General features: G+C 29.5%; 1 protein-coding gene across 1 annotated transcript; it reads right to left on the bottom strand.

The window, feature by feature from the left end:
* Nucleotides 1-7,161: 7,161 nt before the first annotated feature.
* LOC100527200 (uncharacterized) lies at nt 7,162-9,281 on the bottom strand. Its single transcript, NM_001249393.2, has 3 exons — nt 8,965-9,281; nt 8,037-8,098; nt 7,162-7,795 (listed from the first exon to the last, which is right to left on the bottom strand). The coding sequence occupies exons 1-3, from the start codon at nt 9,062-9,064 to the stop codon at nt 7,583-7,585; spliced, it is 375 nt and encodes a 124-aa protein (NP_001236322.2). The 5' UTR covers nt 9,065-9,281; the 3' UTR covers nt 7,162-7,582.
* Nucleotides 9,282-12,723: the final 3,442 nt, after the last annotated feature.

Raw genomic sequence — 12,723 nt, 5'->3', positions numbered from 1 at the left:
TGCGTTTCCACGAGGGAATGAATCTTCGGAGAGACGTTACGCGACGACAATGCTCAAATTTTATAATTGGTCGTTAACGGGAAAAATTATAAAATACTAGCCGTTTCCTTTTCAGCGTATCGAAATGGACCAAGGTACAAAAGTTCGGATGAACTTAGTAGCAACTTATCGATAACTATATAATTAATTAGTTTTGGATCTTGCAAGTAGGAAGGTTGCTTTAACTTTTAAGGTTTTTTAACCTTTATAAACTTTTACCTTTGGTGGAACCTGTAGGCAAAATTCAACTAAAAAACTATATATTATTAGTGTTTTTGTTATGATTTTTTAATCAAAGTTAAAGCGTTATTTTGATAACTTGTACCAATCTTATAATGTCAATTTTTGTTACATGCGTTATTAAAATAAAATTAAAATTAGAAATTTATATTTAAAGTAATAGTAATATTATGTTAAAGTTTTCTCTTTTCAAAAACTACAAAAAAAAAAAACTATCACACTAAAAGTGTGTTTGAAAGAAAAAATAAAAATAATATTTGAGAGAAATTTTATATTTTTTTAAGTGAAATTCACATCTTTTACACTTTATTTAAATTTAAAATTTTTCTTCTATTTTCTTCCTCTAAATTAAAAACACCTTAAAAGCTAATTAACAGGCTAAGAGAGAAAACAAAGGAGATTATTAGTTGATAACCATATATTTTTTTGAATAATTATAAGAATACAATACATCTAAATGGTAAATTGGTAATTACTAAAGTTGATATAAAACTTCCCCCTCATTCCTGTTTGTCTCTGTGTCCATTGGTTGCTATGGTGAGCACAATTTTAAAATTAAATCGTTTTTTTATTTGTCTTAAAAACTTTACAGCTTCAATTATTTCGTCTTATTGACTTTAAATTAAAGGATAAGTTATCCATTGTATTGCTTTTATTAGAAAATGCAAGATTTAGAGCATACTAATAGTTGATCTCAAAAAGAAAAAAAACACACTCTAGTAATAGTTACTTACTATCTTGAGTAAAAACATATAGTTACTTCCTATCTTGTAAGGCAAAATAATTAGATATTATTAACAAAATAAAATATTAAATAAAAAGAAAATATTTAATATATCTGTTTCATTTTTTCTATTTTGTAGTAAGAATTTAATTAGTTCTCCTTCATAGTGAGGAATTCAGAAATTAATTAAGTTATGAGAATAATATATTTACATATATAATTAGTGGAGACAATATTCACATAATAACTTTTTTTTTGTTTTTGATAGACATTATAATATTTTCTTAACTGCATTTTAAATTATGGAGACAATTTATATATGATATATTAAGAAGAAGAAGAAAATCTTGTGTGACAGCTACCTCAAACCTCTTAATGCTGATGTGTCCCTGCCTTCATAATATATACATTAGTAATTAAAATTATTGACTTATCAATAAAAAAATTATTGATTTTTATAATAATTTTTTTAAAAAGTCATATTTAAAATAATTTTATTTTGTTGATAGGATAAAAATATTTACACTGATATATAAAATTAAACTCTCGCCGTAAATTCATCCTTCTATCGTCTCATGATAAATTATTCTTTATAGATGTGAGAAAATTACCCAAAAACGTAAAATAATGAATACAGATTACCATTAATACATCTTATTTTATTATGTATTATTATTACGTGCAAGTTTTGCTTTTCTGATTTTCAGAGTCATTACGGGCAACTATCCTTCTTCGTAAATCTTTTTTTTCTTTCTCTTTTTAGTAAAAGAAATAAAAGGAGATATGTATATCCACGTACGAACCTGCGAGATGAACTGTAATTAATTAGTGAAAGGAAGCACATTATTTATAATGATTGAATGTCAAGAAATTAACGGCAAAATATTGTATATAATTATTTTTTATGTTTAATTTTCATATAATGACGCCTTCTAAAAAGAATTCACATAATGACGATATAAAGAATTTTAGACTGTTAATAACTTGAAATTGTTTTAAATATAAATTTTAAAGGAATTATAGTAAAAATGGCTACTATTTACTGTATTTACTCTTTAGACCCACATTTACAGATAAAAAAAAAAACATATATCCTCCAATAGGCTACATATTATATAGCATAGCTTTCATGTTAGTGTGGTATTCAGATACGATTTTAATCACAGAAAATCAATAATTTTATTATACATAATTATAAAATACTTTTACGTATTCAATACATTTTAATTATATGTATTATTTATCATCTTTTTGCTTAATTTTTTTGTAAGAATTGTAAAAACATACCCTAAAACTAGAGAGAACAAATTTTTGCTGTCCCATTTTAATATTCAAAAAATATTTTCCGCCAACCTAGCTATAAACATAGCAGCGAAAATTGAATACAAGATCTAACATCATTATGTTTTACCATTCTATCATGACATTTTCGATGGCTAGAGTACAGCATCATGGCTCTTGTAAACACATTTACAATCTGGTCTAATTTAATTGCAATTAATCATTCAACTTGGTTGGCTAGTGCCAAACACTTAGGAACTACGAGATCTAAATGATTTCAATCAAATACTTGTCAAAGGAATAAGATCAATGATCTTATAATTGGAAAATTGTCTGGATCTGGCCTTTCAATTAATCCACTTGTGCACATCACAAATTCACAATCACTCATTCGGATAGAAAAACTCAAGGTGAAATTAATTTGTAAAATGCATCACATCAAAAGTCCCAAGTCATTAGATTTTGAATCTCATTTCCAACACCTTCCTCGGATATGCATGCTAGGCTACATATGAAATAATTGTCATGTTGCTGCAACACATTTTTTCATATGTATCCTGAAAGCACCTGATGTTGTCGGGGTCGGACAATATCCTTTGTACCACAAAGTACCAAGTGAAACATCAACATATTATAATTACCTCAATTTGTTTCTTGCTGCAAAATTGGTAGTAGTACTAATTAATTGTATCGTTTGGTCTAGGTTTGCATAATAAAACCAGGGATAGCCACTTTTAGCTCTTAATAGCTTCTGTCCTGTGTGAATGTCTTAACTAAACTTTACTTCCACCTAAACGCGTGACCACCATCATCTCTCAAAAATCTAAGAAATAGGGTATCTATGTGGTATTAATATTATGTTACACCGGCAGCTTTCGGGGTCATAAGTAAATGCTTCACAGCAGGTAAATAGAAGGCCCATAGCAATAACATTTGTTCCAACTTTAAATTTGCAGGTAGGTATTTCGTATGCTCGGTGGGCCGTCTTTATTTTGTCTTTAATAAAAAAACGTTTCAATTGATTGAGAAGAAATAGTATTTAGAAATAATCATTTATTTTGACTCTAAATAATATGAGCCTTTGTGATACCAGAACAACATGCATTTGGATATGTGGGTGTGGAAGCATGCGAAGCACTATTCACAGATATATTCGAAAACAAGAATTTAATAAAAATGGTATGGACACTTGGACAGGTACACATGCATTCATTCACTTTTTTTGACGCGTATATATAGGACCACTACAAGCTACTACTTCCTTCTTGAGCACTCCATTTCATTATGGTTCTTTTCTTTTCCTTGTAACGATCAGCAAATAATAAGTTTCACCGTCCATAAAAATTCGTCAACAGTAACTTTATTTTCCTTAAGCCATTGCCGATTCCGGCTAATTCATGAATGTCCTGCGTCAGTAAGGATTCATTTTACCAGCCTCTTTTTTTTGTGGTTGATATGGTACTGATAACTGATATGACCACCGGCACTGATTCACACGAGTAGTAAAAATTTATATCTGTTATGTATGAAATTAATAGACTATATCAAAAGAGAAATATTTACATTAGGTGTGTTTATGATTTTCAACCTAGATTAGTTACAACTTCCTTCCGGCACTAAATATTTTGTACCAATATAATTGTAAAAAAAAAAAAAAAAACTACTTGTTATGGACGGAGTTTGAGGCTCAATCCATGTAATGGCTCACTCTCCCAAGACACCACATAGCTCAAATCACAGGTGTTAATTGAATTCAACGTCCACACTCCAGAAATATATACACTCATGCATGAACAACGAATCATACTTTAGTTTCGAATAAAATTACCATGTTGTTTCAATAAAACAAGGCAATATTGTCTTTGAGAAGCTTTGGCCCCGTGCCCATATGGATCTAGCTCATCTCATATTTCTATAAATACAATTAACGGTACTATAATATGTAAGCATTATCCCTATGGATAAAGAATTGCGTACGAAATGCTGGCTATTTGTCTAATGAGAATGCTAATGATATGCTAGTTGTTATGACTGTTTTATTGCAAATATTGCGAGTGGTGTGATCATTGTTCAACTTTAATTGCAATAGTCATTAGATAAATAACTAACCCAGCTAGCTTTTTACAACAGAAAAGAAGGGACAATTGGCTCTTTGATATGATTTTGCAAGCTAAGCAAAAGGCATCACTATTCAGGATGCTCCTGCATGCATGTACTGTGTGTCTCTTTGTTCATTCTCTTCTCTTTATATCTTTCCCTTTGCTTTGGTAGTGCTTGTCTGCTTGAGGTCTGGTAGGTCCTAGCCCTAGCTATTTCCTTAACCAAATCGATTCACAAGTTCACACCAAGAAACTACACACGCTAAAATACTATTGGTACGTACATGTAACACGTTTTTCATCTATATTTTGTAATGTCGTCCTAATTTTATTCTAAAACTTGTTTATTTTTATTTTCTGAACTTTTTATGTGATGAGATACCAATTACGTACCCGTACTAACTTTTAAAATATAGATTCTCTGATTTAATTTCAATTTTTTGTTTTTTAATTTTATATTATAATATAAAATTAAAATTTACATACAGTATATAAATTTCCTACTGTAATATAACCTTCTAGCATTCTTTTTTTAAAATTTCCCATTTTCCAATATTTTGGTGGAATAATTATAATCATTCACTCACTTTTTTTCATCTTATTTCTACTCTATTATCTTTCTATTTCTCTCCTCCTTTTTCATTACATTTATCACCTTTTTCCTCATTTTTTTTCTCTCATATTTTTACTCGAATTAGACATTATGGCTACTTTTTTGGGTCTGTTTCATTTTGTATCCCTACTTTCTAATACCTCTGAGTGATTTCAGCCTAAGCAAATAGCTCCGAACTAAAGGTTTTGGGTTACAGTTGATGGAAGAACACAATTATTATGGGCAAAAAAAATCAAAATTAAATTTGCTTATAACTTCCCATTTTATGTGGTTGTTCCAATCATAAATTCGGCTCAGCTTATACATTACCTAGTTACTAGAGAATGCCAAATGGGTAGGACCAAAGGGATAAGGAAATATCTGTACTGCCAACTGATGCAGCCATTATTTTCTAACTAACACAATCTCTTTTGTAATGAGGATAAATTAGTAATATAGCAAGTAGTTACAGAACAAGAACCCAAAGTTTGCTATATATTGGACTATGTTTTAATCAACTCGGATTGAGTAATTTCTTAAAGCTTACAATATACAGTATTAAAAAGCAACAAAAAATAATACACTTTTGTCACGTTCTAATATAGTTCTTCCCCCATAATCTCATCGATTAACGTATATTTTATTATTATTATTATTATTTAAGCATCATTTTGATCACTTCACTTTGTCCACTTGAAAGCACAATATGACTAGAATTTACCTAAGAGAACAAATTTGACCAAGATCGAGGTTGAGAACATTGTAAGAAAAGGAGTATCAAGTCACATTGGCAAGAAAAGTCATATATGCGGAATTGTTGGTTAAGAGGTCCACTAAAAAGCGTGAGATATTAATTTTATTATCAGCTAAAATTAACCAAACCCACACTAAGAAATTAGACTAGATGGGAGTTCCGAAAGCATCATCACTTGAGAAACACTTCAAACAATAATAATGGGTTTCTAAAAGTATAACTTTTTTTTTATATAAACCTTACTAAATAATATTTGTGCACTTTAAACATGTTAAGGGTTCAAGGGCTTCAAGAAATGATGTATGCTTTGCTTGGTCCCATTAATATATATCAATTGGATAATTGAGAAGGCACGGTTTGGGTTTGAAAGAACGAGTTCCATCCCTACGTACAGCTGTTACATCTTTAGAAGACCAAGTCACCATGACCTGGCCTGCTAGGTATTATTAGAGAGTCAAGAAAAAGTGAATGAGAAAAAGAAAAAGGCACACTTGATGGGACGTGAATTGAAGGACCTCTTTACTTCTAATAGTAGTAATCCTAGTGGCAATTGCTGATGAAAAATTTTCAGTGATCAAGCTACATGAGCGCGACAATAATTTTATCTTAAGCAATAAGTAACTCAACAAATTGTCTAGCCCAAGTATGGTATTATTCTTAATCAATTTGGATTTCGTTGGATGCCAATATGCTTTCACTTCTGGTGGCGATTATCTCTAACAACAAGCATTTAATAACTAAGAGACCTATTAATGGATTAGGCAATTATTATCTTTACAATTACACTTAAGAAACTTGGCTTATTTGCGGCTATTTGAAGTGTACCATATGTTTGCAATTTGCCCTTGGCTGCCCTTTTTATTTTTGCTAATTGTCACCATCCTCAAGTTTCCTAAAAATTAAATTTCACAAAAATACTAATAACATACTCTTCATTATGTTTTTTTTTTCTTCCTGATTTTACTTCTTTTTGAATGTCTCTCGATCATACCATTGAATGCGCAGATTAACTAACATAAAATTATTGTAGTTAAATCTATAATTTCAAATTTGAATCCTAAATATATAATTATATATATTAAATAGTCGATGGAAGGGCTTTGTGCTCTATACTAAAAATGCCTTTCTCATGATTATGATCGAGTCACTGAAAGCCTTGTTGCCAACTTGATATTTCGGTGCAACTAAATATATAAGACAAAGCAACCAAAGCTACTAGCTGTCCCATGTTGACAGAATTCCAGTTAAAAGTAGTAGTCATGGCTGGCTAGCTATATGTACCAGATTCGCCAGTTTTAAAGTATGCTTCCATTACTTTTTGGACCATCTACCTCAATTTCAATGAGAAACAAACAGTATGTAACCAATTTGAGAATATATGAGTAGAGTGGTAATAAGTAATATCTATGATCAACAATTAAAGTAAATTCATACCTTATAAGGAAGAAAGATCAAGAGAGAAGAAAAAAAGAAACATTAGCTGAAAAGTTGCACAAACACAAACTAACAAACATAGGGATCCGCATGATCCTTCTTAGTACGTACATTGGCCACTACATAGGATGCCAAAAGGCACAATTTTCTCTTTTTCACAACTAGCACATGAGAAAACTAGGATTAGAGTCTGTCAAACAGAATACGAGCATAACAATGTACAAAAAAGCTGACTAAACAACGTGTGAAAACTGAAGTCCACAATCTTCATTTTCAGCATGAGGAATGCTACCAAAAAAAGTACTACTACCAACACACACTTTTGAACAATTTCTTGTTGCCCATAATAGGAAATATGTTAAAAAGAGTGTATGAATAGCATTCCTCTTTTGAGCATAGTCACTAGCTTGAACATCAAGTTAGTTAGAATCTCCAGGCTTAGGATGATTAGGGGGTGAAGGTTTTGGGATAATATATGGATTAAGAGGGGTTCCATGCTCAATAGGTCCTGGATTAATAGACGCCTTTGATGAACTTGGCACTGGATCAATGGGATTGTAATCATTCAGAGTCACCTGACCTATATCACCCTTATTGTTAGATCTGCTTTTAATAGTACTACTGTCACTTTCCTGAAATTTCATAGAGAACAATTTTATGCTTGTCAGGATAAAGTATCAACCAAATAGAAATCATTTTAGGAATTACTTTTAAAGTAGTTAAATACTAAAGTAGACAAACATGACAATTTATATAATTAGTTGATACAGTAAAAACTTTTATATTGTCAGAGGATTCTAACTAAATTCCCATCATAATTAGGTTTTGATTGTTTTAACCAGCATGGTAAAGGGTCAGAGCTAAAGTCCATACCTTAAGTTTCCTGCTTACTGCAATCAGTGTAGCTTTATCACCACAGTTGGTAGCAATCAAATCTGAGATGGTATTAAAAAAGTGACAGGTTAAATACATCAAGGCATCAGATTCTAAACAATCTAAACAATAGAGCAATATTTTGGTTGAAAAATACCGTACACATTATCAAATATGGGAAAACTGAAGGGGAAATCAACCATCAGTCACTTTTACTAACTAGTATGAACTGTGAAAGATAATTAATTTCCAATTCAAGAATCGAGTTAATTTTTAGAGTAAATCTACTAACTTTCCAAGAAGCTAACATGGATGCATGGTATACTTGGCTGATATAAAAATTCCAACCGTATCAGGTGTATGTTGAAAACTTAAAAGCATGTTGCCGTTTTCTCCCGAGCAATAATTTTAGAATAGATGCAAACTTGAGAAGTAAAAAAAAATGCATTTCACCGTGCTATAGCACATGTTAAATTATTCGTACAATTTAAGGACTCATGTTTGCGGTTGAACATCACTGAGTTGTCTCAAGTCTCAACATAGTAGTGTTGGCTGTGAGAAATAGAATCAACAGAATAACAACATAAACAACTTGTCAACCACAGAAAATCATACACAAAAGGAAGAAAAAAAAACAAAGAATGCGATTTTTTTCCAAGAGTTTGTGGATTGGAAGCTGCCATCACTAATGCATGCATGCATCCTTATCTCTTCAAAGAAATCTAAAGTAAAAAAACAAAAACAAATAAAATTCAAAGGGGAACACAATATTAAAAACACCCCATGTGCCTTTTAAACCGATAAGCTTGTTTTTCATGGTGATAATAACAAAATATTTGAAGATATTTACATTATTGCAAGAGATCTAATTTCCTCAAATGAAATAAAGAGTTACAACAAATGATAATAAAGGAAAGAAGATATATACCAGAAAACCATGAGGCACAAGTGGGACTTAAGAAGTTAAGGAACGACAGAGTTGCTCCAACTACCAAGAGCAAAACAAAGAAGCCAGAAACCTTCTTCATGTTTTCAATTACTGCTTATCAGTTACAAACAAACCTCAAGTGGATAATGTCCTTGAAGTGAAGTTACTATTATCACACACACTACACTACAAACTAACTATAGTGTAAACCCTTCTTGAAAGGAGGCAAAGAAGCAGGTTCTAGTCACTGCAGGTTCATGAGACCAAAGTCTCTACCTCAAAACGCGGAAAGATAGTAATAAGTTTGAAGGGGTGGGAAAAAGATGAGGTTCATAAATCAAACCCACCCTTTCATGCGTTTTGCATTATTTTATTGTATTAAACACTTTTGTTAAGTTGCTTTTTCGTTATGTCAGCATTAACGTGCTTGGGGACTCGCGTTCGACTACAACCTTTAGTGCATGCATTTAAGACTCATCACTGATCATGAGCCTCTTCATTCCCCACTGCTCTATCTGCAGCTCCAACAAAAGCAATAAACATCTCCAGAGGCACCGCAATGAATGACAATGAAACTTCCATGCTGCCCTTTATCATTTATACTTACCACATTATTACTCGGTACAAGCAATGATGCTATTAATACTATTACTCACAATTTTATTGAAATTACAAAATCATAAATTATACTACAGTACTACTGCTATTAATCTATAAAAATAAATAAATACTCCTTATAAAAAAAACTAAAAGTGATACTTATAAGAAAAATAATTAACATTTACATTGAAAAATTAAATATGATACTTATTTTAGAATAATTTTTTTTCTTAAATGCAATATCTATTTTGAGAAGGATGAGGCATAATGCATGCATGAATTTAAAGAAGAAGGGTACTAAGAACGCACTTTTTAAAATCTTCTTAACACATTCTCTTTTATTGTTGGAGTTTATGAGAAACTACCAAATTAAGAGATAGGTATTATTAAGTACTTATAATGTTATACAACCCATAAAATTTTATGGTTTTCAATCAATTATAATCAATGAGATTAAAAGAGAATGCTAAAGAACTAAAAAAATTTAACTCAGTTAGTTAAATAATATTAATGACATAAAAAACGAGCCAAGGAAGTGAAATAATAGTCTGAATTCTGAAGAAAACAAGAAGAAAAACTGGACACAAAAAATGAAATGCAAGATAAGGTGTTTTCAACCGTTTTCCCGTTGTTGTTGTTGTGTGCAGTTGTCAACGTTGAGGTTCACAAGAAAGAGCGAGAGAGAATTAGGGGAGGAAGATAAGGTCTTGAAAGTCCAAAATAAAATAATCTACCAAAATTAACTAAAACATTAAAAAAATTGTGCAGCATAAACCAACTTTTCAATTTGTCCACCCTAGCTTATGCCATGTTAGATAATGTATTAATTTTTGCATATCATATTAAAACACTTTTACTATAATTTATAGTGCATTCTTAACATAAATTCCAAAAAAACTTTTTATTTTAAACTCCTTAACTAGAAAGGTTAGCATTTGTTGTAAAAAATATAAGAACAATATTACATATTTTATTTAATAAATAAAATTTAGTATTTTTTACATAATATGAAGAATTGAAATCTACAAAATCATGTTTTAAATTATATATATTTCCATTAAAATTTTTACTATGAATAATTTAATTAATGTTTTATAGTAAAAATTTACACTAAATTATTTTTACGTTTTAGCTAAAATTTTATTTCCATTGGTAAATATTTAAAAAAAATTAGGAATATGAATTTGAATAAACTTTAGTTACAAAAAATGATCGATTATAAAAAAATTATTAATGATAATCAGATGCTAAAACAGATATTTGATCTTTAATGTCTTAGTTTTTATTCTATTTGGTCATTTATGTTTTAAAATTTTTATTTTAGTTTCTAAGATTTTTAAATAGGTTCAAATAATTAGTCATTTTCGTCAATTGTTAAACATGATGTAACAAAAATAAATACACATGTTTTTAAAGAAAAGTTAAATTTGATCACTCATTATTAATAAAATTAAAAACATAAAGGACTCAATTGGATATTTTTAAAAAAACATTAACGAAAAAATGATTTTTTTTATAAAACATGGGCCTATGTTTCTATTACGTCACATTTAACCATTGATGACAATGAGTCAATGACTAATTTAAAGTTATTAAAAAACGTTGGAAACTAAAATAAAACTTCTAAAACATAAAAAATTAAATTGAACAAAAATTAAAACATAAAGGACCAAATTTATATTTTAACCTAAATCATGTCATATTTTAATTAAATTAGAGTTCTTTTATTTTTGAACGAATGACATTCATATGATTTCATGTAAATCAAAATCTTTTATTTCTTCATATTAGAATATAAGTTTGGTGCAAAATATTAGCATATTTTAAGTAAATACTATCACTTAGTACAAAAATATAATGAAGAAACATTACATGAAAATTAGAAAGTATTTGGTAAACAACATAAATTTGACGATTAATATTATTTATTTGCCTCCTCTTATGGCTTGTTGACTCAAGAGAAAAGGGGCCAATGCTTGGTAATATCACAACCATATATTGTGTGATATGTGGTCATTGTGTTGCTTGATTTGGGTTCACGGTCACAAATGGGTAAGCAGAGCAGAAGATAGGATGGAACTTGCAGTCCAAGAGTTGATTGATTGTTCTGTAGACGAAAGACCAAGCTTTTTGCAAAATGCTACTACTTGTAAGCATTGTATTTGGACAGCTAGCAAACGTCATGTGCCTTAATTGTTGCAGTTATTAATACTAATGTCATGCTGATAAATTTTGTTAATATTAATGTCATTGCCTGCACAGTTATCACATTGCAACTACTACATAAAAGACTTTTAATATCAATTGAGAAGTTTCAACATTGATTCTATTGAAATGACCGTGTTAAAAATAAGAATTTTCAATTTTAGTTTTGAAAATCACTTTCTACATTAGTTTTGATTTAAAATAATGTAAAAGTATAGTCAAAATTGTGTATTTTAAAATGATTTCTACATTAATTTTAAAAAAAAATCAATGTTAAAAATTATATATAACATCGAGATTTTCTACATCAATTTTAGATTAACTAATATTATTTTTTGTTACAATAAATCAACCAAAATCAATTTATAAAAATATATTAATTTTACATAGTAATATTGCTATATATGATAATATTTTAATAAATAATGTAAAAATATTCAGACACACAAACAGATAACATATATATATATATATATATATATATATTAATTTTAAATTAATTTTATATAGTAATATTGCTATATATGATAATATTTTAATAAATAATATAAAAATATTCACACACAGACAGATAACATATATATATATATATATATGGAGGTAGCTAAAATTTCCAGCTGCACTAGTAAGAGAATATCAGTAAGAGAGAGGGTCCTAAGACCCAAGAAATCTCTGGTTAACCCTTCTTTAATATTTTCCGCTGCACTAGGACTACTACTTGTTTTTTAGAATGTGTCATGCAAATATAAGTTATGATGATGATCATCATCTAGTTTTTTTGAGCTCTGAATAAATGCATCCTCAAAAGGGGTTCCATCAAAGGCAGAAGAAAAAGAAGCTAAGAAAGAGTTGATAAAATCATGAAAAAGGGATGGTGCACAAGGTACACTCCAGACCTGCATTCAATAATAATAATAATAATAATAATATTATACAACTGATTGAGGACTATAG

This window comes from Glycine max, chromosome 14 (assembly GCF_000004515.6).
Source record: "Glycine max cultivar Williams 82 chromosome 14, Glycine_max_v4.0, whole genome shotgun sequence".
NCBI classification, from domain to species: Eukaryota; Viridiplantae; Streptophyta; class Magnoliopsida; order Fabales; family Fabaceae; genus Glycine; species Glycine max.
The sequence above is the reverse complement of the archived record's forward strand: the minus strand, read 5'-3'. Positions and strand labels throughout refer to the sequence as shown.